The 25,057-nt window shown below is 52.5% G+C and overlaps 1 protein-coding gene across 2 annotated transcripts in view; it reads left to right on the forward strand.

The window, feature by feature from the left end:
- Positions 1-17: 17 nt before the first annotated feature.
- GALNS (galactosamine (N-acetyl)-6-sulfatase) overlaps positions 18-25,057 on the forward strand; it is a 29,963-nt gene continuing 4,923 nt past the window's right edge. The window contains exons 1-11 of one of the 2 annotated variants that reach the window (XM_016221065.2): positions 18-177; positions 6,590-6,713; positions 7,461-7,535; positions 8,280-8,382; positions 11,785-11,928; positions 13,232-13,298; positions 13,384-13,511; positions 13,869-14,008; positions 17,009-17,112; positions 20,336-20,472; positions 21,182-21,284. In XM_016221065.2, the coding sequence (XP_016076551.2) occupies positions 61-177; positions 6,590-6,713; positions 7,461-7,535; positions 8,280-8,382; positions 11,785-11,928; positions 13,232-13,298; positions 13,384-13,511; positions 13,869-14,008; positions 17,009-17,112; positions 20,336-20,472; positions 21,182-21,284 (1,242 nt within the window). In that variant the 5' untranslated portion in view covers positions 18-60. The remainder of the gene's footprint in view (positions 178-6,589; positions 6,714-7,460; positions 7,536-8,279; positions 8,383-11,784; positions 11,929-13,231; positions 13,299-13,383; positions 13,512-13,868; positions 14,009-17,008; positions 17,113-20,335; positions 20,473-21,181; positions 21,285-25,057) is intronic. The other variant, XM_016221066.2, reaches the window with a different exon arrangement.

A 25,057-nucleotide genomic window follows, 5' to 3' on the forward strand; every position in this document is an offset into this window, starting at 1 on the left:
AAAGCCGCCCGCCCTCTTCCAGCCGCGCTCCCGGGCTCTGGAGCGCCCGGCTTGGTTGCCATGGCGGCGGTTGCTGTGGTGATGAAGTGGCAGCTGCTGCTGGTGTTCAGTGCAGCGGGGCTGGTGGCCAGTGGCACCCCGCAGCCTCCCAATATCCTGCTCCTGCTGATGGACGACGTGAGTGCGGGCCGGGCTCCAGGGCTGCGCGCTGGGCGGCCGGTGGGGGACACACTTGCGGGGTGGATTGTGGGTCGGGGAGGCCCTGGAAGGGAGCGGCCGTGGGGGCGGTCAGCTGGTGCGAGGTTAGCGCCTGGCCTGCGGGCTGCAGCCTCACAAGTGAGTGAAACTGAAGCGAGGTAGTCGTGTCCAGGCTGGGAGAAGATTCCTCCAGCATTTTTCCCTTCTTGCCCCTCTCGCTCGGGTAGGGTGGAAGGGCAGCCCAGACCTGCTGCCGCCCTGGCCAGGTGAGGACCAGCCCCGTAGGAGGCCCTGCTCATCCCTGCCCGCCCACCCAGTGCGTCCCTGGTCAGGGAAGGGGGTGACAAGCTGACCAGGACCCCGCTCTGCCTGCCTAGGAAGTTGATTGCTCTGCACCTGTCCTGCCCCAGGGCTGCCCCTGTCCACCTGAGCAGGCTGCTCTGGCCCTGTTGAGAATTCTAGTCAAACGTCAGGTCTTTTGTTTGTTTGGTTTGGTTTTGCTTTGTTTTGTATGGCTTTTGGTGTCCTATATGCTTGATTGATTTTGCCCCAGGCTGAAAAGCAGATCACACTAAATGGAAGATGGGAGAAGGGGGAATGGTCTGCATGGGGTGGAGGCCCAGAGCAGGCTGAATGTAAGCCCTCCGGCTCAAAGTTGTATTTTTTTCGGTGTTACCTTTGTGAGCTGTGTGACCATGGAGAGTCATTTGACATCTTTGAGCCTCAGTATGCTCATCTGTAAAATAGGAAAGCAATTCCTACTTCTCAGAGCTGTAGCAAGGCTTAATTAAGTGAGTTAATGAGATGCTTAACCCAGAAGTGGGTATTTAAACAAGTGCCTCTTTGAAGAGGCAAGTCAGTCTTTCGAGGAGCAGGTCTCCTTCCTACCTTGGGGGTCCACTCTTATTAAGATTACAGATCTGCAGCTCTGGCACGTGGCTTCTTGGATCCAGTGAAAAGAAGGAAACATTTCAGATCTTGAAATAATACTCAGGGATTTGAGATAACTTGGGGCAACCAAAGGACCCTGGGTGACCAGAAAGACCAGAAGAGGAAGAAAGAGGTTCAAATAGATGCTGGGACCAGACGGTGCTTGGCAGCTGTTCGCCAAGACCCAGGGTAGCAGCCGAGATCCCTGTGGCAAGTGGCTAATGTCCCAGTAGTTTGGAAAAAAGCAGGTTCTGTTCTTCATCCATTTGCCCACCTTGGCCTGGGCTTTCCTCTCCCATGCAGTACAGTGTCTCTAAATTCATTCCCATTTTGAGAATGAGGAGAGGAAGGAAGGGTGGAGAGGAGAAACAGCCAAAGATCAGGTCTTTCGCTGAAGTGGAAGAGCGTACCCTGTCAGGTGCATGTGCAGCCCCAGGAGCAAGGTCACACTTGTGGGCCAGCCCTTTGGAGAGTAGGAAGGTAGAACCATTCCTGTGTGGAAGCTGAGTCCTTCACTTTTCCCTTTGCAACTCCTTTTCCTGTGCTCCTTTCCGAAGGAAGCTGGGAGTGGAATGGAAATTCTGAAATTAATCAACGTGAGGCTTCCAGGTAAAATGGGGATGCAGACAAACCTGGGCTGGCAATCCTTCTCCCCTGAGCCTAGAGAAGTTACTGAAGCTCTTGTCTCCTCTCTGTCCAGCTCTCCTCATTGTGATGTGAGGACTGAGGCAGGGCAGAGGGCAGGCTGTGATGGCAGGTCCTGTGGTGTAATAAAAGACAGTGTCCTGGCATACAGCTCCTAAAACCCTTGTAGTGATAGCGGTGTCTGGTGTGCTAATGAATTAGATGGCTGGAGCCCTGGGTAGCTTCAGGATGAGGTCCTCAGAAGACCAAGGTGTGATTCGAGGGTTGAAGCTTCCAGCACAGCCCTGATATCTGGAGAGGGAAAAGTGAGTAGCTGGAGATTGAGTTCTATCACCAGAGATTGATGACTCAATCAGTTGTGCCTGTGTAATGAGACCTCCTTTGAAAAAGAACCCTAAGCAACAGAACACGTGGAGCGGGAGAGAGTGCAGAGCTCCTTGCCCCTTCCCCATACCTCAGCCTAGGCACCTCTTCCTGAGTTGTTCATAATTGTAAATGCAGCACTTTCCTGAGTTCTGTGAGCCGATCTAGCAGATTATAGAACTTGAGCAGATCTGTACCCCCAACTTAATAGCAGGTTGGTGAGAAGTTCAGGAGGCCCGGGACTTGTGGCTGGTTGAAGGGGGGCAGTTTTGTGGGACTGAGCCCTTGACCTGTGGGGTCTGAGGCAAGCTCCAGGTAGCTAGTGTCAGAACTGAACTGAATTGTTGGGCTCTCATCTGGTGCCTGGAAAGTTGGAGAAGTCGCTGGTGTGGAAATCCCCACCATATTTGGTATCAGAAGTGTTGAATAAATATAGTTCAAAGTTCCCCAAAAGGCCAGCAAAGATGCTCACAGGAGCCTTTGGACCAAGGCCAGGAGCCTCACATGGCTGTTGGACAGTCCTGGCTGGTTAGAATTGACAGGTGCTGAGTGTGTAAAATGCACTCAGATTTTGAAGACTCAGTACAAGAAAAATAATGTTTAAAAAACAACAACTCTTTATTACAATGATTTTCTTATTATGAAAAATTAGCATCAGTCAGATGTGCCTGAAAAGATCATAGAAGTGTATCCATAATTCCATCACCCAGAGATTACACTGGACATGCTTTTTAGTCTCATGAACTCATTCAGGTGATGACTGCTCCTAAAGCAGGCTCTGTGGCCCCTCAGCTGGTCCATCCTGATGGCCAGTAGGGAAACTGCTTCCTAATGAACAACACATTAGTCTTGGAAATGCTTGCTTTTTGTGTCAATATTCAGCCTTCTCCAAGCTGGAGTCCCTGTCAAGGCTCAGTCAAGCAGTCTCTTTTGGATGGTGAGACTCAGTCAAGTGCTCTGTCAGGTTTCTGCCCCTTCCCTTCTCTCCAGGTGACAGATGTGTGAGGCAAGTCATGTGCGCTCCAGTTTATTGAAGTGATAATATTTTGGTTATACATGCATACTTCAGAGACTTTGCCTATCTGGTTCCAGACCACTGCAGTAGAGCAAGTATTGCAACAGCAAGTTGTGATCTTTTTGCTGGTGAAGAGCTTGTCTTCAGTTTGTAAGAAGAAAAAAGGAAAGGAAAGAAAAGAAACACCTGTGCAGCACAGTAAAGCAAAGTGCAATAAAATGAGGTATGCCTGTATTGAGTTAAGTAAAATATGTTAGGCCCGTTCATCTGTTTCTTTTTGCATTTTTAATGAGGCCACTAAAAGGTTTGTAAACTTACACAGGTGGCCCCTGCGTATTTCTGTTGGAAATGTCTTTTAGGCCCTGAAGCTTCTGAGTGGTAGAGCATAACCAACACTGGGAATGTTTTTACTCAAGGGGGCTGACATGGGGAGCCTCCCTGCTTGGGTGCCCTGGGGTAGGGTAGCAGGATTCAGGACAGTGGCCAGGAGCCCCACCGCTCGGCCTCTCCAGTGCAGCTTCCTTCCTGTGACTTTGGGGTTCTCCAGCAGCTGAAACCAAAGAAGTCTGGAAGACCTTTGTCCTGGTCAGCAAACATGGATAAGTCAGGACTTTTTGGTGGCAGATAACAGAAAACGCATACAAAGTGACTTAAGCAAAATTGGAAACCAAACTCTCCTGACTAGACGGGCTGGGACAGCTGGGACTTCGGGCAGCAGGATCCAGAAGCCCCTTGCTCTGTGTCCTCACCTGCCCTATGGCCAGCAGGCCCAGTGGGAGCGCGAGCTACCATGAAGACTCAGTTCATATCCCTGAGCCAGGCTCGCTGCCTGGGGAGGAGTCTGCTGGCCTATGCAGCTGAGGCCTGTGGCCAATGTGTCACCCTCCCCCCCACCTCCCATCCCAGAGAGCCAGTCAGGGAGCAGGATGGAGGAGGTGGGCAGACCCTTTCATCCAGGATGGCACCTTATATACTAAACAGGAACATGCCCCTTCCCATGCTCCAACTCCCCCTCTCACCCTGTGGGAAATATAGTGAAAATTCCTGTATAGCCTTGGTGGACTCAGGCACGTTGTGCCTTCTCTGCCCGAGAGCACGCCATCTTCCTTCCTTCTGTCAGCCACACCTCTCTCCAGGCACATATTTCATTTCAGCTCCTATTGTTACCAAATGGAAAAGCCATTTCAGTGACTTCAAAATAAACCATCTCCAAAGAAATCCAAAGTTAAAAGGGCTAAAACCGGAATCCTAAGGCCATAACGGCCTTTGAGAGCAGATAGGACGGTCCAAAGACAAAGGCCCTGAGTGGGCTGTCAAACCATGTGTCACAACCAGCCTAAGGCCAGGAGATGAGAACAGCAGGAGAAGGCAGTGCCTGGGAGAAACTTGGAGGCTGGGTCTCACTAGAGGCAGTGTCACCCTCCTTGCTCACCCTTATGGGAAGGGTGGCTGTACAACCTATATTGCAGAGGAAGGGCATTAATAATTACAGTCAGACAACAGTATAACTGTCCTGGGCAAATCTACGTGTACAGCCATCCACATATGACCCAGAGTTGCCAGATCTCTTCATGAGATCACTGAGCCCAATTCTCAGAAATATCTACAGAATCAAACCAGTGTCTTTGGAGTTTCCTGGATCAGCACACTGCTATGTCCAGTCTTAGGCAAGCATGTTCCTGTAAGTTCAGACTCTTGTCCTTTCATACAGGCCTGAGATTTCTTATGGGCTGACTCACCAGAGCCCAGTGAGTGAGAAGAGCTTTGAGAGCCCCTGGAGAGACAGGGAACCACTAGGGTCTCACCAGGCCTCAGCAGCACACCAGGTGCCTGCACTTTTCTAACTGTTCTGTTGAGATACAGGTCACAGTACATGTAATTCAACCCGTAAAGTGTACAATTCAGTGATTTCTGGGATAGTCACAGCATTGTGTAATCATCACCACAGTCCATTTCAGATCGTGCTCATTACCCCAAGAAGAGATTCCGTCCCCACTGGCAGTCACTGCCTATTTTCTTCCCTTGGTCCCTGACAACTATCAGTCTGTTTTCTGCCTCTGTGGATTTGCTTTTGGACATTTTATATAATTGGAATCATACAATATTTGTCCTCTTGTGACTGGCTTCTCTCACAAAGCATGTTTTCGAGGTTCATCCATGTTGTCCCACATGTTAGCATTTCACTCCTTTTTTATGGCTGAGTAGTATTCCAGTGTTTGGATGACATATTGTGTCCATCCATCATCAGTTGGTACTTGGTTGTCTGTACCTTTTGGCAACTGGGGGTAGCACTACTGTGGATATTGTCTGTACATTCTTGTGTAGACATATGTTTTGGACACTGTTGCAGAAACACCCAGGAGTGGAATCACTGGGTTGGATAGTCATTTTAGTTCAGTTTTGGTGCTCAGGTACCTTATCAGGAGGGAGTAATGTTAATCCATGAGGAGAGGCCCGACTCCCAGCGGGCTGCAGCGGGCAGCTGGAGGCTAGAGCAGCCTTGGTCCTCTGGGCCCTGTCCCAGAGCTGGAGCTCTTCCCATCCCCTGCCCCTCCAGGAGGAGAGGGGACAGCAGTTAGCCACTGTGAAAGTGACACCCGGGGGGCTCATGCTGAGGAGACTTCTAAGGAGACCCAGCATGGAGGCCAGGCTGTCGTAATATCCCATAGTGTGTGTTTTAGTTTGCTGGAGCATAACAAATTACCACAAATTTGGTGCCTTAAAACAACAGAAATCTTTTCTTTCCTAGCTCTGGAGGCCAGAATCTGAAGTCAAGGAATTGGCAGAGCTGGTTTCTCCTGAGATTCAGAGGAAGGATCTTTCCTACCTTTCCTCTGTGGCTTGTAAATGCATTGCTCCAATCTCTGCCTTCGCTGTCTCCCCTCCGTGTCTGTGTTTCTCCTCCTCTTAAAAGGACACCAGTCATTGATTGGACTTAGGGCCCACTCTAGTCCAGTATGACCTCATTTTAGCTAGTTACATCTGCACTTCCAAATAAGGTTACATTCACAGGTTTTGAGTGCACATAAATTTGGGGGCTGCTATTAACCCAGTGTCAGATGGATATTGTTGTGTGTCTTTTTTGCTCACTCGATGGACACTGGGGTGTTCCTTTGGGCCATCGTGAACCATGCTACCATGGACGTGCATGTAGTTTTGTGTGGTGTATGTTTCAGTAGTGGAGCAGCTGAGTCACATGGCCATGCTCCATTCAGCTTTGTGGGGAACCTTTCACTTGATGTCCAGTCTCTGTCTGCACAACACACTTATGAGAGCTTCTTCTCTGTGGAGACAAGGGTGGAGGTGATCCCTAAAGCTCAGCTGCGGCCCATGCTCCCTGTGCCCGAGCCAGGTGTTGGATCATAAGGGAGCTCTGTGGCACGGGCCCCAAAGATAGGAAGAGGTTCAATCCACCTCTCTCCATGCTTTTTCCTGCAGATGGGATGGGGTGACCTGGGGGTATATGGAGAGCCTTCCAGAGAGAGCCCGAATTTGGACCGGATGGCCGCTGAGGGCATGCTTTTCCCAAACTTCTACACAGCCAACCCCCTGTGCTCACCATGTAAGTCAGGCTGGCCCACGGCACAGGGAGTAGGCAGGGGAGGTGGGCACAGGGAGCAGGCACGGGTCCGGTGGGGGGTGGGTGGCATGAGGAGCAGGCCTGATAAAGGGGCAAGCTTCACCACATTTCCTCAAGGGCAAGAGGTCCAGCAGGCATGTGTCACGTTTCTGTTGGCTCCCTGGCACATTGGGTCCCAGGTTCCATGCTGTGTGGGGCGTGGGGCCATAGGCCACTAAGGGCTTGTCCCCTGTAAGGATCTTTGAGGCCAAAGATGCTATATGTGGCAGTGCTGGTTTCCAGGTACTGTGTGCTGTGACTTGTTCAGGAGTGCTGGCTGGAAAGTGGTTCTCACCAGGGGGGTGGGGATCGAGGTTGCAGGGGTTGGGCAGCCTATTTCTCTGTACAGGAAAATCACTACTGCTGAGGGGCTTCTACTTAAATGCCGGCCTGTGGAAGAGAAGGAATGGTGGATGGGGGGGGGGGGGCACATGAGGGGCCATGTGGACCCCACATCTCAGTGTCCTGGGAGCAGGGCAGAGTGATTGGGGGGCTGGACGATGCTGAGCTGCATGGCCTGGCCTGGCCTGGCCAGCGCTCCCTAGTGACCCACATCTGAGCCAGTCGGTACAGGGGCAGCTGCCCACCCAGCTCTGGAGGCTGGATGGACTTTGAAGCTCCGCAGAGCTGGCCACAGGCCTGACGCACAACGCAGTCTCATCGTGTTTCTGTTTTTTCACCTCCATGCAGCCAGGGCGGCCCTGCTCACCGGACGTCTGCCCATCCGCAACGGCTTCTACACCACCAACGCACAGGCCAGGAATGGTGCGTGTGCACTTGGGGTGCGCGGAAGGTCTGGGAGGCCGAAGACCAGAGGGGTGAGGGAGGCTCATTTGTCACTCATCCTCACATATGACCTTTCTCCTTCAGGACAGCACTCATTACCCAAGGTCAAGGGCTTTGTTTGGGTTATAGAATGCCATTTTAAAACATTGCAGCACTTTCATCAAAAACAATGCATTTTAGACAAGTAGAAAAGAAGGTGAGGTTAATACGAGGTCTCGGATTCAGGGCAGAGCTCCAGGCACATTTCACTGCTCCTTCCCTGCCGTGTCCTGTCCCAGGCTGCCCTGCACAGTCTGGTGAGTTGGGCATGCCACCCCTCAAGGAGCGCTTACTGAGAAAACCAGGCACTGTGAGGTCAGCAGGGGACAGCCCTGGGAGAAATGTAGTATAGAAAGCAGAGGGGAGCCTGGTGTGAGTGGGACCCTCATGGTATCAGATGGCATGTTCTGGAGACCCTTGGGCAAAGGGGGTAGGGGCCTGGGGCTCTGACTGATAGTGCCAACCCCTCTGCAGGGGGCACAGTCTGCCCTGTCTGTCTGCACCCAGTACTGTGCTGACTTTGGGAAAGTGCCTGGAAGACCCCAAAGGTACTATGCAGCAGTGCCAGTCCTCACCAGGGCTTTTCCCATTGACTCTGAAGGGCCAGTGTTCAAATCTATTACCTTCAGCAGCACAGCCTGCTCCATGTGTGTGAGTGGGTCACACGCTGTGGTTCTCTTCCAGCCTATACACCTCAGGAGGTCGTGGGTGGCATCCCAGACACTGAGCTCCTCCTGCCTAAGCTGCTGAAGGGCGCCGGCTACGTCAGCAAGATCGTGGGCAAGTGGTGAGTCCTGACACTTGCCTGTCTGGGCACATGCACACAGGGTCGTTGCTAAACATTTCCAAATGGGAAAAACTTGGGTGAGAAGTAGAGTCTTTGAATTCTAGGTCCACTTAGATGTCTGAAGCATTCCTTTGAAAGCTGGGATGGCCATGCTGCTGGGACTGCCTATCTCTAGGCTGAGGTGTTGGCTGTGAGTCCACCGTTCTCCTCAGATATTGCACATCCCACCACCTGCCCCTCTCTCCTTCTTCTCCTGGTGCTGTCTGCTGCCTCAGTGTCACCAAAGGAGCCACATTATTGCATGTGCAGTGCTGTCATGAATAACACACTTTGTCAGCAAGCACAGAGCTCTGTCTGGTGATGAAATGAAGAGGCAACCAGTCAGTGGTCAAAGTGGCAGAGCAAGTAAATGCTGTGCTCACCTCCTCCCACAACCACATCAAATTACAACTAAACTACAGAACAACCATCACTGAGAACCGCCTGAAGTCTAGCTGAACAGAAGTCCTGTAACTAAGGATATACAGAAGAAGACATGTCAAGGCTGGTGTGTTACAGAGTGTTCCTGTGTTGTTCAGAAATATTTTATAATAATTTTTTTAAACACCCTAGAATAAAAACATTAACCAAAAAAAGAAGAGTAGCAGCAGCAGCAGCAAACAGGAGGTAGAGAATAGTCATGTGGTCATGCAGTGTGGAGTCACTGGGATCAAATGATCATGATTGTAGAAGGTCACGTTACTGTGCACGCTCTTTATGCTGTTTTAAGCATGTTAAGCAATTTCTGTGTCATTCCCTGAGGATGCCTAAGTGGGTTGGTGTAAAGGTCAGACGTCCTCTTTCCTTTTCGGGGTGTTGGGGCCTTTAGAGAATAGCAAGCCCACTTCCTACAGGAAGCCTTCCATATTTTTTTTATCCCTAATTGTCTCTTCAACACACTGTGGACCCTCTGCCCTTAACCCCTCTGGCACTCACCAGCAGTGCTTTATCAAGAAAGAATGCCTTGTCTGTGCCCCTTGCGAACTGCAGCTGTTTGCACATTGACAGTCACAGGTATGGGAGATCTACAGAAACTGGGAGAGTAATCATCAGAAAATCCTGGTGATCTGGAGGCTGCCTAATGAATGCTTTCTCCCTCCTGAGACAAGTTAGGAGCTGCCGGCCAGGCAGATGAACTCAGAGGAGTTAGTGGCTGCAGAGCAGAGCTAGTGGGGGCGCACTGGGCTGAGGGAGCCCTTGTTGCCTGCACGGTGCAGGGCATTGCTGGAAAGGCCCAGGGAGACTGTTGCAGAGGCCAGCTGTGAGACCTGCCAGAGCCATGTCAGTGCTGCGCTGGCAGAAGGAAGAGCCCCTGATGACCGGAACTCTCTGTGCCCAGCCTGGCAGCTCTGCCTTGAGTCCCTTGCCTCCCATTCATAGTCATTGCCTGGGCAGCCAAAGCAGGAATGGGAGTGTATCTCCATGTGGAGAGATGAACACAGATGCAGAGGGAGCCTGGCAGGGCCCAGAGAAGCAGCTCTAGGTGAACTTGGGGAGGTGGACATAGTGCTGGTGGATGAGCCAGGGTCAGGGCCACTGTGGCCAGAGCAAGGACTGGCTCTGGGAGGCCTGGTGTGGAGGGCTTGGCCTCTCCTAGGCCCAGTAAAGGTCCTGGTCTCAGTGGGGGTCCCATCACAAGGCCATAGTCAGGAGATGTTAGCTGTCATGGTTGTGACTGCCCTGACATCCTGCCTCTGGGCCCCAGCACCACTAATCAGGATTTCCTCAGCCTGACCAAGGTTTGGGGTGGAGGAACCTGGACTTCTTTGAGAGGCTGCTCCATCTCCCCCAGTCCTAGGGGGCTGCGGCATGATGCAGATCAAGCTCACCTTTGGGTAGGGCTGACCCCGCTGCTGTTTTGGAATAAACACTTTGAATTGACATCTTAACATGAGGAGGACCTTCGCTGGTGTTTCTGTTAAGCAAAGGCTGTTTGAGGTAGCAGATGTGGGTACACGACAGAGCCACTCACAGCCAGTGCTGGCGTGAGGTGTTGAGAAATGACTGCGGCCCAGAGAAGACATGAGTCACAAACAGGAAGCACAAAGCACAGAGGTCACAGCAGAGTTGATGCACCTGGCAGAGAGACTAGAGAGGCCCAAGGTGGGTGCCAGGCAACCATCTGGAGGCGGAGCATTTTAGAACCAGCAGTAGGGAACCAAGGCCCCAAGAGATGCACTTATGGTCACCCAGACTCAGATGCTGGCTGGCTCAGTTCCAGCCTGCATCCGGGCCAGCTTTCCTCATTGCCATACACCGTGTCCTCTGACTGAGTGGTGCAATGAGCTCACAGGGACTTGGGATTCGCATGGCCCACTGCAGGGCCTCTGAGCGGTCAGGATGGGGCCTTCCCAAGTGCAGCAGAGGAACAGGACTCTCTGCTCCAGGGACACAGCTTTCCAAACACACATCGCTGCAAGAAGCTTTCTGCAAACAAAAACCAAGGAAACCCACCCACTTTCCAGGGTGGAGCTGGCTTGCTCTGCAGAGGCCGGAACCCAGAACTACCTCTATTAGCCCCGTATTCCAAAGGACAAGTGGGGCTATGCTCAAGGAGCTCTAGAACCTGATTTGGATGGGAGCGTGTCAGCACCTCCCATTGGCAAGGGGACCCAACATTAAGTGCCCCCAAGGGGAAGGGGGGTGTGGGGACAGGAGAGCAAGGCACAGCCCAGCAAGAAGCTCTCACAGCCGTGGCCGGCATCGCTCAGCGGTTAGAGCATCAGCCTATGCACCAGAGGGTCCAGGGCATGATTCGCAGTCAAGAGCACGTACCTGGGTTGTAGATCAGATACCTGCCCCCCGTCAGGGTGCATGTGGGAGGCAACCAATGGATGTGGTTTTCTCCTCCCCCTCCCCCCCAAAAAATCAATAGAAAAAAATATCCTCACTCCTTGGGTAAGGATTTAAAAAAAAAAAAGAGGCTCTCACAGCTTTGCATGACACCTGCAATATGTGGTGACAGGAGCTTGCAGATGGCCACTCCTCTCCAAGCAGAGCACCTGGGTTTCTGAACAGCTTGAGAGTTGTCACCCTGTAGGCACATTGCTGTGTTTCCTTCTAGTCATACCCACCCCCATTTCTGGCCAAGACACTGAGTTGGTGAGCAGCATTAGCTGGTCCTGGCACTGTCCCAATCTGTGACCCTTAGCTATAGCCTGGCAGCATCACTTGGGGAGGGCAGTTGGTCCTGAATTCTCCTTGAGAGTGAGCTCTTTCTGTGCCCGGGCTTAGCACACTTTGGGTGCTGGAGGGACGTTTGCTTCATTAAATGTTCTGTGAAGCTAATGGGATGTTGCTCCTTGGAACTTTGGGGTGTCCCCATGTGGGACTTCCTGAAGTGTCCTGGCTTCCTTTTTCTAGGCATCTGGGCCACAGGCCTCAGTTCCACCCCCTGAAGCATGGATTTGATGAGTGGTTTGGATCCCCCAACTGTCACTTTGGACCTTATGACAACAGGGACAGACCCAACATCCCTGTGTACCGGGACTGGGAGATGATTGGCAGGTAATGGTCGCTTCCCTTCTCACCCCTTGATGCTGAACCAAGCCCTTGCCTTCTGGGGCTGCCCAGGAGCTGAATGGAGTTTCCAAAAGCACCTGCCCCCAGCACTGGTGTCCCAGTGTGCTGGGCCCTGCTTTGACAGCTGGCTGCCTGCCCAGAACAGTATAGGACTCATTGCCTAGGCTACTGCTTCAGCCACACATAGGGGGTTGCTCACCTTTTTAGAAAATATGATGAGAGCCAAAAATGCTCTCCAGAACAAGGTGTGTTCACATGGTAGCCATTCATACTGTTTCTGGGCTCGGGTCCATACAGCCCTGTGGCAGGTCCTGGGTTCCAGATCTAGAGGCTGCACACTAGATTTTGAGGAAATCAGCATCATCACAGAAGACATGATGGGATGAACCCTACTTGTGAGCCTGCCAAGAGCAAATCGCCATCTGAAGGGCAGGTTGCCTCAGGATTGCCCTGGTCCTGCCCACATCCTGGCAGTGGAGTTCCTGCAGCGTGGCCATGCCAGGTGGAGTCCTGGTCTTGCTTAAGTTTTATTTGGCTTAATCTTTTTTCCTTTTTTTATTATTAATTTTTGGTTGGTCCTCATTATATATCAGTAAACCAAGAAGCTGGACCAACTCATCTTTTTTAATTGTAAGAGAATTAAGAGAATTCACTGACGGGACAGTTCATCTATTTATTTAAAGTATTCAGTTCAGTGCTCTCTAGTACATTCACAGCGTTGTGCAGCCATCACCCATTTCAGAACATTTCCATCGCCTCAAAAAGAAAACTCACGTTCATTAGCCCTAAGGAACTGGGATCCACCTCTTGCCTCCTCTCTCTCTGTCCTTATACAGTGCTCCCCATCCTCCCAAATGGTGATCATGGCACCATGTCTGAGCCCCTTCGTCCTTGAGGAGACCTTGCCCTCAAGAGCAGTGCGAGCTTCCAGTTTCATTTGTTCATAAACTGAACATTTCCACCATTCTTTATTATTTATTATTATTTAAAATATGTCTTTATTGATTTCAGAGAGAGAGAGAGAGAGAGAGAAACATCAATGATGAGAGAGTCAATGATCAGCTGCCTCCTGCACACCCCCCTCTGGGGATGGAGCCCGAAACCCGGGCATGTGTCCTGACCAGGAATCGAACTGTGACTTCCTGGATCCTAGGTCCATGCTCAACTGCTGAGCCACACTTGGCCGGACTCATTCTTTTAAATGAGATTCATGACTTTGCCTATGAAATCATGGAAAAGAGGCTTTCTTTACCTGAAACTTGATTTCTCTCTGGATCTGTTAATTCAGATATTATGAAGAATTTCCAATTAATAAAAAATCTGGAGAAGCCAACCTGACTCAGATCTACTTACAGGTAATGGAAGCCTGGGCTGGGCAGGCTCTGGGGCAGGGGAAGTCCAGCCTTCGGGCAGGGCCAGATGGTGTGTTGTTCTCCTCAGGAGGCCCTGGATTTCATTAAGAGGCAGCAGGCAGCTCAGCGCCCCTTCTTCCTCTACTGGGCCATCGACGCCACACATGCACCTGTTTATGCTTCTAAGCCTTTCTTAGGCACCAGTCAGCGAGGGCGGTGAGTCCTTGGTCTTAGAGACATAGACCTCCCCCCCACACACACACTTAATGAGGTTAAGCTGTGCTTGATTACTTCCAGGGACAGGGCACTCAATACCATTATGTTTTAAATTATCAATTGTAGGAAAAGACTGACGCATCTGTGCCTCTGAAGCTACCTGTCAGCCCAGAATTAATGGGAGGAGTGCTGCAGCATTGTGGTCGGCCCTCCCCTACATTAACTGAGAACTTGAGCTCTCCTCTTCTGTGAATTTACCAGTCCATTTTGCTGTCCATCCCTAAAGTTATGATTTACCTGCTCTTTGATCACACTGAAGCCCTTGGCCACCTGGTAAGTGTCCCATCTTTCCCGTAGGTACGGGGATGCTGTCCGGGAAATCGATGACAGCGTGGGCAAAATCCTGAACCTTCTTCGGGACCTGAGGATCACAGAGAACACATTTGTTTTCTTCACATCTGACAATGGTGCTGCCCTTGCTTCTGCTCCCAAACAAGGCAAGTATTTGGAGTGCCCCAAACAAGGATTCGTTCAAGAATGATGGCCCCCTGAGACTCACTCAGGGTCCCCTCAGCCATCCCTGGGGCAGAGTATGAAGAGGACTCTGCCCGGGGGCCCCAGCCATGGGGAAGATGTCCACTCTCCTCCTGGGGCCGCGTCTAGTAGGAACAGATATGAGGAGACCTGAGAGCTGCCCTGTGGGGTTGGCTTGGGCCTGGTCACACACAAGGCTGATGGGGCTGCCCACCAACACCCGCATTCTGTGATGCACTCTCCTCCCCTGAAAGGCTGGAGTACCTCAGCCTTTTCTGGCCCAGGAAGGGTGTGTCATTGTATGAAACGGTGACTGCCCGATGCCCCTCTTCTGAATTGTTTGTTGTGTCTAGCTCCCCTGGAGGTTCCTGGTCAGGAGGGGGAGCTCGGTGGGGGAAAACGGAGACCAAGGCCAGGACCTTCATTCTGTCCTGGCTCTGCCACTGACTGGCCCTGGACATAGGTCACTTCAGCCTCCTTCACATTTAGGAGCTGAATGGGGTCACTTCTGGGCTTTCCCCTCTAAAGTGCTGGTTTTCTCCATCAGTGTTTTTATTCTAAACTTAGGTACAACATGGTCACCATTGTCACGTGTCTAACCAGCCACATTTGCACCTTTTTCTGACTTTAAGGAGCCTTCCTTCATGGTGGTGGTAATGACCATCTCCCCAGGAGCTAAAGATGCAGGAGACATACTTTCCAGCCTCCCTGGCAGCCAAGCTCAGGTCCCCCATCCCTCATGAGCAGTGGTACCCAGGAAGGAAGGGACCAAGCCCCTACCCATGCAGTGCTAGCTGTGAGTGGAGGCACCCAGAGCCCCTGGTGCAGTGAGGGGGCCCCACATCCCCAGACCTGCTCTGTGCCTCTGTGTCCGAGCCAGGCCTACAGGCCTCTTGAGGGCCATGGCTCCAGGTCCTTCAGTAAGCTCTGATTTCCAACTTATGGAGTGAGGTAGCTGCATGCACCCTGGTATTTCAGTGTCCTGTAAGAGTTTTACCCTAGTGGTTGTATATCTTTTTATCTTTTGACCGTCTTTTTTTTTTTTAACAATTTTTATTGATTTTAGAGAGAGTAAAGGGGAGAGAGGGGGAGAGAGAGAGAGAGCACGCGCGCAAAACATCGATCAGTTGCCTCCTGTACATGCCCAACCAGGGATTGAACCTGCAACCTGGGTATGTACCCTGACCAAGAATCGAACCCACCACCTTTTGGTGTACAGGACGATGCTCCAACCAACTGAGCCACCCAGCCAGGGCTGATCTTATTCTTTTTAAAGAATGCCAGGGCCTCAGCAGGGTCCTGAGTCAGACAGCTCTGGAAGGACATCAGGCAACCCCATGGGGACAGGCCTGCAAAGGGAGGCACCGGGGGACCCTGTGGTCAGTGGGCCTCCCCCACTTTTGGAGGAGCTTCGTCTTCGTATAGCTGATGGTCCCAGAGAAGGGGTGGACCCCTGTCTCCCAGCAAAGGCCCAAAGCCAGCTGAATGTTGATGTCCCTGCTGGCCCCTGAATGGGACGCTCAGGAGAGCCCTCCCCTGACAGCCCAGCCTTGCTGGAACCAGCAGCCTCCCAGTCCAGGCTTGAACTTAGTCACCCTCCTGTCTTTGGTCTTTGTTTCTACATTATGGAATAGTTCATACGGACAGAAACTCTGTGTGCATCTCTAAAAAGGTACAAATGACAATGAATAAAAATCCATGTACCCACCATGCGACCTGGAAAAATGGGAGGAAGGAAGTGAGCCACCTCAGCACCTTGAGCTCTCACCTTCCCAGGAGCAGCCAGTCCCCAGCGTGGCACATCTCTCCTCCTCACTGTCCCTGCATTCACACATGTGACAGAGTCCATCTGCACTCCTGTGTTGTCCCTACAGATCATTACTGCTTTTTCCCCAAGATCTGCCTATGTTGATGCATGGAGATGGCGTTCAAGTTCCAGTGCAGGGACAAACTGTGGAGCTTCCTGTTAGAAAAACACTACTCTGTTTTGTTTTCTCTACTTTCAGGGGGCCTGAGGTGAGCTCTGCGCAGTTTATGCTGCAGCAGCAGGCGCCCTGTTTGTCCTCAGGAACCGTCCTCTGTGTTCTGGGAGCCATGGGACGTTTGATCAGCCAGGGCTAGGAGCTCTGCTCTCTGACAGTTTCCCAGGCATGGTTTAGAGACCACCTGCTCATAGCAGGGCTTGTTAGAAAGGAATCTGAATCCTGTCCATGATGGGACACCTCCTGGGACCCAGGGATTGATGCATTTTAACTAGACTCCTCAACCCCAAACACACATGGACGCTCATTGTCACTAACATTTAAGAAAGGTTGTACCTGCCGTAGCCGGTTTGGCTCAGTGGTTAGAGCATCAGCCCGTGGACTGAAGGGTCCCGGGTTCGATTCCAGCCAAGGGCATGTACCTCAGTTGCAGGCTTGATCCCTAGCCCTGGTCTGGGCATGTGCAGGGGGCAACCAATCAATGTGTCTCTCTCACATCAATGTTTCTCTCTCTCTCTCCCTCCCACTCTCTCTGAAAAAGCAATGGGAAAAACATCCTCAGGTGAGGAATTAAAAAAAAAGAAGAAGAAGAAAGGTTGTACCTAAAAAGCGACTAAGAGTCCCAGTGGCCTGCTGCCGGGATGTCAGTGGCTCTGCTGGAAGAGTGTCTGTCTTGTGCTGACGGGAGTGGTCATGCTCTGTTTCTGAGTAGTTGCTCTTCATTTTAGGACCAAAAAAATGGGGCATGACATCACAACCAGAGCATCTAGGATAGTCACCTGGGTCAGAGCCATCTTGAGGTGTCCCAACCTCGTAGCTGGTCCTTTGCCTCCATAATGGTCTTGGTGCCTCGGTGTATCAGCAGTGTCACCTTTGAATTGCTGGGTGGGGGCCAGGTGCAGGAAAGTGCCCAGTAAGGCATGTGTTGCCCTGGGGACTCAGAGTAGAGATAGCTGATGGGCAACAACTCTCCCTCCCCAGGAGGCAGTAATGGCCCCTTTCTGTGCGGGAAGCAGACCACATTTGAAGGTGGGATGAGGGAGCCTGCGATTGTATGGTGGCCCGGGCGCATCCCTGCAGGCCAGGTGAGTCAGAGGTTGGCCACGTGACCGGGCCTGCAGTCATCCTGGGGTGTGAAGACTCGGCCCCCATGTGGGCCTACTCTCTCTACTCACTTCTCTCCTCCAAACAGGGCCCCTCCTGAGGGAGGCAGCTGGTGAGTGAAGGATGTGTGGGGTGGGCACTGGAATGGTCCCCCACAGACATGGCATGGGGCGTTAGTAGCTGCCATGGGAGGAGGAGGCATCTGTGGTTAATTAATGTGGCAGTCCTGAGTGCCACTAAGTGGAACCAGTTTCATTCCTGCAGGACTTTTCAGAGCCTTTAGTGTGCTAATGTGTATAGTGAACTTCTGGAAGAGGCATACAGCAAGCTGAGTTTTTAAAATTTTGTTAAGCCATAGAACCCTTTTTTCCAAAGTGCATCTCCCAGGCTGCTGTTCTGTGGACACACTCCCAGAGACAGCAGCAGCTTGGCCGTGTGGTTGGGATCTGTCTGCAGTGCATGGGTGCAAACCACAGGGCTGGGCGGCCCAGTCATCTTGCTGGACAAGGTGCATGTCCTGTTCCTCAGAGCCCTCACTCTGCCCACCCCCCTCAGCTGAGAACAAGGGGTCTTCTCTAACTGGGCACTTTGACTGAGATACCCTCGAGGGCTAGAGACTAATGATTGTAGGCATGTGAGTCACTGTCTCAACTCGTCTTTTTTCCCTTCTAATGAGCTTCTCCAGAGAATACCGTTCATGGTGCTGGTGTCGGTTCAGCCTTCATGGCAGTACCTTCAGGATCCTCTGAGTCCTGTGGCTGCTGAAACCATCACCACAACAGAGGGCTAGAACCATACACCTTTGTTCTCTCACAGTCTGGAGGCTGGCAGTCCAGCACCGTCACCAGGGCTAAAATCAGGGGTATAGAGCTGGTTCCTCCTACAGGCTCCAGGAGAGAACCTGTTTCCTTGTCTCTTCAGGCTTCTTGGCCTTCAGTCCCTCCCTTCCTCCCTCCATGATCCAGGCTAGCTGTGGCCATTCATTGTCACCCCATCACCCTGACACTGGCTGTCCTGCCCCTTTCCCAGTGTTAGGACCCTGTGATTACCCTGGGCTCACCCTGTGAGCCAGAATCAGCCTTTGTTTTAAGGTCAGCTGACTGACAGCCTAATTCCCCTTCTCTGTGTGAGTAAAAATATTCACAGGGTCCAGAACTGGGGCCTTATCTGGAGCCCACCCAGTTCTTTCACTCCTCCATTCTGGATCTTGGGGCAAAAGCCAGGTCAGTGGGGAGAACCCCAGAGAGCCTATCATCATTGTCATCACCCCCATTCTATATGTCAGCAACTGAGGTCCAGTGAGAGGCAGTCTCTTGTCAGGATCTCCCAGCTGGCAGGTGGCAGAGCTGGAACAGACCCCCCAGGTGTGTGGTGTGGGGTGTGGAGCCCCTACCTCCCCCACTGCCTCTCTCTCCTAGGACCGCTTTCCCCACCCACTGTGCCTGTGGGAAGCTGCAGCCTTTGGGATCCTCTGCCCCTTGCCTGCCTGGCTCCCTGCCCCTCTGGGCCCTGCTCCTCAGAGGAGGGAGAACATCGCACCGAGCTGCTCAGCTGCCTTCCCTGCACCATGTCTCATGGCACACACTGAAATTGAATTAGACGGGGCTATCAGGCCTGCACCCTGTGATAACTGTGAGAGGATTTTATTTTAAAACACCCTGCCATTTGTCCAACCAGCTTCAAATATTTAGCTCTCCCCTTCACGCCTGGTGGGGTGACTTTATTAATTGTAGCCTTTGATTCCGAGTTAAGTCTTGAAAGTGCTGATAACAGCCTTGGTGACTTCCTGCCACAGGCCCGTGGCAGACAAATTGCATTTTCTTAAAGGCATTATGTGCACATTGAGAGTGTCTATTTTTCAAAAAGAGCATCTTCCATGAGTGCACCCAGCTGTTCTGTGCTGATATGAGAGGACTTCAGATATCTGCTCCTTCCCGCACCACCCCACCCCCACCCAGCACCGCCATCTCCTCATTTATTTTTCCAGAGGGTTAAAGCATCTGGATTTTTTTCTTTCTTACTTTTTTTTTTTTTTTTTTAGTCCTAAAAAAAAGTGAGAAGGAAGGGGAGCTGTTGGAATGTTTCTTCTCTCCTCTGCCTCACAGAATTTTTGAACCAAACCCTGACCTTCATGCCCCTCTCCCACCCCAGGCTGCAGAACAAGTGACACAAGTGGGCTTACCATGTGTGCTCAGTTTCTGTCGTCTCCCCTCATGTAGAGGGTGCCCAAGGCTGTGGGAAGTGCAGAGTTGGGCAGTGGCTTGAGGTCTTGGCGGACGGTGGGAACGAGGAGGTGCCTGCCTTGCCAGACCTACCCACAGTCTCTCCAGGGTTCTTTCCACTGACCGGCTCTTGCCCCCAGATGCAGAATTAGGATTGAAAGAACTGGGTGGGCTCTGGATGAGGTGGAGCCATGTGTGGGAAACACATGCGCCTGACACCAGTGGGCAGCCCCTTGCCAGGAGAGGTCTGCTTCTTAGGCCCATCCAAAGGGTCACCGCCTGCTGGCTCTCTGGAGTTGAACCATTCATTTGGTAGGGCTCAACCTCTGGAAAATGGCCTGTCATTTCCCAGTCTATCGCTCTCCCCTCCTGTCCTCCCTCCCTTCCCTCTTGCTCTCCACACTGCTCTGGGCCTCAGGGTTCTTTTTCCTACCTGCACTTGTGTCAGTGTTAAAATGTGGCAGTTGGGCTCAGAGAGGGCAGACCTCCTCAGGTGGGGCCCTGCTGTTGGCTCCCTAGGAAGATTGCATCTTCTACCTTCTGTCTGGCTCCCATTCACAGGCACTGGGCAGCAGCGAGGGCTCAGCACTGGGGTTGGGACAGGGTCAGGCTGGTTTGATCCCCACTTAGCCCCTGATCTCCCTGAGGCCACTATCCCCCCAAGCCCTGAGGTAGGAGAGTTGTGTGGCAGCTACACTCATCCAGACACTCATGGACATGAGGAGGTCTAGGAGAGTCTGGAGTCAGGTGGGACAGGGACCAGGCCAGGTGAAGTGGATAGGGCTGGCAATACATAAACACATGTACATGGTGTTCTTGTATGTGGACACATTGTAAGGGATGTGGTTGCATGTGCACATCTGTGAGCGCACATGTCTCTATAGACCCAGCTGGACAGCAGCAGGATGCACACCCAGGGACCTGGCCACTGTCTGGTCAGGGCAGGGTGTCCTGAGCGAGTGTCCACCTGTGTCCATTTCAGGTGAACCACCAGCTGGGCAGCATCATGGACCTCTTCACCACTAGCCTGTCCCTCGCAGGCCTGGAGCCACCCAGTGACAGGGTGATCGATGGCCTCGACCTCCTCCCTGCCATGCTGCAGGGCCAGCTGATGGACAGGTTAGTTCTAGTCGGGTGCTCACCCCTGCCCAGCCTCCCAGCACCAACTGACCAAGTGATGGAGCCAGAGCTGGCTGAGATAACAGGTTTCCTTGCGCAGCTGGCTTGGGGCACAGGGATGCAAGACCTCTGGGACATTTTGGCATGAAATGCATCCTCCCTATGGGGTTCATCACTTCTGCCTTTACTGTGGGCAAGGAAGGAACATCCCTCTGCTGGAGTCACCAGCTACCCCAAACCCCTGTAGACCGGCCAAATCCTACCTTCTACCTCTGCACTGGAACGCTTCGTGTCCAGAGTCACTTTCTCTTCAGCTTGAGACCAGTTACCCATTTTGGGTTTAGGGCAGGGATTAGACAGGCTTGTGTTCTTTTTTTTTATTTAATATTGCTTATTTTTTCTCTCTTGAAACCTGGCACAAAAGCCTGTGTACTGTGGGGAAGGGAAGGTGCCAGAGGCTGTAGGTGCCAGAGGCTGTAGCCTCAGTGAGCTGCCTGCCCCTCAATGGGACCTGAGCCTCTGGCAGCTGTCTGCTACTGCTTCATTCTGCGCCCAGCCTCCCAAAGCCCAGAATGACAGACAGCCATGACCTTCCCCTGCAGTCTCAGGGACCACCGCAGCTCAGCATGGTCACTTCCATAAAATCTCAGCCCTAACCATGTGCCTGCGAGCCTCATATCACTTGGCCCTTCCCCTTCATCTCTAACAGGCCTATATTCTATTACCGTGGCAACACACTGATGGCAGTCACCCTTGGCCAGTACAAGGCCCACTTCTGGACCTGGACCAATTCCTGGGAGGAGTTCAGACAGGTGAGGGGGCTTGGGGATGTGGATTTTACACCCCCATACCCGGTCCTTGAGGATGCATCTGGGCAGAGAAGGCTAGCAGGAGGCTTCTGTGGAGTGGAGAGGGCCACATGGTCCCATGCTTCCCACCTTGTGGGTTTATCTATGGTAAGAAGGATTTGGGGTGCCATGGTATAGCCACAAGGACAGCCCCTTAGGATCCTGGATGCCCCACCCTCTCTCAGGCCACCCAGAGTAGGAAAAGGAAGCCTCAGGACAGGCTTAGACCCAGATCCAAGGCAGACACCTTAGGGCACAGGTGAACCCAGGGTGCCTTCCCCCGACCCCCTCTTGTTTTCCCCCTCTAAGGCCTGGTCAGGTGCTCTGTGGCCCCTTGGATGGGCTATCATAGTGTCTGCATCCCAGTGTCTGCCCCAAGGGCTTGTGGGTGAAATGCCACATACATGCTGGGCCCCAGAGTTCTCAGCACGTGGACTGCTGCCCCTCAGGGCACCTTCTCTCCATTGCCTGTCCTACCTGCCTTTCCCTCCTGAGTCTTCTCTCTACTGCCTCCTCCTACACACAGCCTCCCCCCTGCCCCCAGTGTCTAGGTCTTTAGACACGAGAAAAGCCTGCTAATGTGCCTTAATTGGGAGGAAAAGCAATTTAAGTTAATGAAAAATTTAAGTACTGGAACACTCTGCACCACTTGGGATACAGATTGCAGATTTAGCGGATCCTGGGTCTGTCCTGGGCTCGATGGGTGGCATGGCCAGGGGCCACCTGTGCAGTTCTTGGACCCAGGTGCCTTGCAGACATAGGCACTTGGGCAGAGCCAAGGACAGTGTGTGCTTCCTCCATGCGTCCCAATACCCATGAACATCCCCGACTTGTAATCAGAAGCACGCGTTGGCATTGGGCAGGCTCAGCTGGACCACACAAGCCTTTGTATCAATCTTCTGTCCTCTGAACTCGTGTCCTGTGGGCCTGTCAGACTCTGACAACAACCCCCAACCTGGCCTCTCCTAGAACTCTCAATGAGCAGCACAGCAGAGCCATATCCCCTGGCCTGCACTCATCTCCCCAGCCCCTACTTGGCCCTTCTGACTTGTGGCCACCACATCCTGTCCCCGTCCCCTGACAGGCAGGGCCATGCCTGGCTTGCCTCAGGGGTTGAGAAACTGTAGGAGCACCCAGAAAGGACCCAGAAGCTGGCAGTGTACAGACCCTAGGGGGTAGTCATATGGCCTCAGTTCTCCCTCCCTGCCCCTCCTAATCACACCCACAGCTCCCCCCATCCCTGGGTCTCTAGGATCCCCATTGTTAGCTGCTTGAGAGTCTGAGCCCAGCTGGTGGATATGGCGGGTGTTCTGGGAGCTGCCCCTCAGGCCTCCCTGTGGCTTCTGCCATGTGGGCTCTCAGGGCCTCTGGGGGCAGGGTCCAATCAGCCCTGACCCGTGACACAACTCAGGTTCCACCCACCCAGAACTCTTTAAAAGGGCTGGGAGAGCTTTTCCAGAAAGAGTGTCCAAAAAGTACAGTACCTGCACAGCCTGTCCTGACCCAACCATCTTCACAGTGGGGTTAGAATGAGTCAGGAGAGGTCCCCTCAGTGCATCCAGGTGATACCCCCAACTCTTGCAGCCCCCCAACCCACAGTGCTGAGCCGAATGCACTTCTTCCGTTCTCTAAGGGTTGTCTGTGAGAGCACCTGAGTTGGTTTGGTCTGTACAGCTTTTGTCTTCTTGAGAGGTGAAGCACAAAAAACTCCTTTCTCCACTGTGTGCAAACATTAGGGGAGGCCCTTGGCTGGTAGACACAGGATCAGGCTGTGGGTTTACTGCATCACAACGTATTTGTGGGGGACAGCGGCACTGTCATTTTGATGGCCCTTTTCCCTCCAGGGGTCAGTAAAACTAAGGGAGTGCATGAAGTTCTAAAGGACCCGTGGCCATCAACAGCTCCCCTGCGTACCAAGTAGACTTCGATCCTCCTCTGGTCATCTCCAGACGATTAACGCATTAGGGACAACTTTTTGTGTTTTGTTTTTTAATATGTTTTAATTGATTTCAGAGAGAGGAAGGGAGAGGGAGGGAGAAACATCAAGGATGAGAGTCATTGATCGGCTGCCCCCTGAGCCCGCAACCTGGGCATGTGCCCAAACCAGAATTGAACCCTGACCACCTGGTTCATGGGTTGATGCTCAACCACTGAGCCACGCCCAGCTGGGTGGGACAGCTTTGTTCAGAGTCCACACAGGACCCAGCTGGGGCCCAACAGCCAGTCCTGGGCTGGCTCTGCTGTGAGGGAGAGGCCTGAGGTATGACCTAGTTGTGGGTATGGCAGTCTGTGGTCCCCAGGTTTGGGGGACACCTGAGTGGACCTTATTAGCTTCCAAGCTACATGCTTGTTCTGGGCACCTTGTAACCTCTCTTGGTACCCCCTCCCAAGTCCTGGGGTCCTGCTGTGGGGTGGTGCACCAGCTCAAGCTCTAGGTCTTCGTCCATTCATGACTGTTGGATGGTGAAGGAGGAGGGAGGGAGCATCTTCCCCTGCCTGGCCTGACGCCACTGTCCCAGGCAAGCCCTCGACCTCCCACCATGAGAGGCCAGAGGGAAGAACATGTGTGACCTGCATTTCCAAGGGCACACTCCTGCCCCTCCTCCCTTCCCACCCTCCAAAAGTCAGTGCTATGACCTGCAGTCTCACTTGCTCTGAAGGAAGGGGGAAAGGTCCAGGAGAGTGAAGAGGCTAGCTACACTGTGGTGCCCCCAGGGTGAGGCCTCACAGACAACAGTTGTAAGAGAAAAATCCTGTACTAATTAGTGGGATCGTAATTAAATAGCTTATTTGACTTGCATCCATATTACCATCTAAGTCCTCTGTCTAGACTTAGATGCTACTCCATCAACCACTCAGCATTTTTATGCTACATGCGGTCATCTTTCCCACTTTGCTCTCTAGCAGTTCTACTCCCAGAAGGTCAAAGGTCACCCCCTTTGGAAGCCCTGCATGTCCACTGTTGGCTGCCCTCAATGATTTAGACTACAGCCCCTGACTCGGAAATTCACTGCTCGGTGCAGATAAATGGAATTTCATGGGCTCCTAACTTCCCTACTTTATTGAAAAGCAGAATATGAACTGCTTCACTGACCAACTGTCCATTATAGACACAGGGGTTAGAAATGGTTTGTCCATCAAACGGCACTAACACTCTCAGTTAGTTACCATACATGGACCATGGCCACCTCTCCAGACCTATCCACAGGGCCGTGTGTTGGCTGCAGACTGGTGCCAAGCCACTTGCAGGGCCCAGGAGTCACTAGTACCTCAGGGCCGGGCCCTTGGCCTCACCCAGTTCCCCCAGGATGGCAGGGGGCTTTTCCTCTTCCCAAGTCAGAGAGCCCCAGGGACAACCTTCAGACCTTGGGAACAGAGCTGCAAGACCACAGGTCACAGATTCAAGGGAGCCCTTGGCTCAAGGCCACCTTAGGGCCTCAGGCCACATACTGACATAAGAAACTCATTCCAGATGCGCATCAGAGGCTGTACTATGAAGAAGCCAGGAGGCAGAGGCAGCTTGGAGCAGGACTTGCACATAGGGCTGTGGGTGCCACACCTGAGCCTTTGGGGAGCTGGGTGTTATCTGCTCCATCTTTTCCTGTTTTCTTGAACATATTAACTTGTCATTTTAGGGTCCTGCCTGTTAACTTGGGCATCTGGGTCACCTGTGGGCCATTCTTGTCTCTGTATATCTCTAGCTCTCAGGCCTGTGGTCCCTTCTCACTGGGGAAGGA

This window comes from Miniopterus natalensis, chromosome 18 (assembly GCF_054644295.1).
Source record: "Miniopterus natalensis isolate mMinNat1 chromosome 18, mMinNat1.hap1, whole genome shotgun sequence".
Classification (NCBI taxonomy): domain Eukaryota; kingdom Metazoa; phylum Chordata; class Mammalia; order Chiroptera; family Miniopteridae; genus Miniopterus; species Miniopterus natalensis.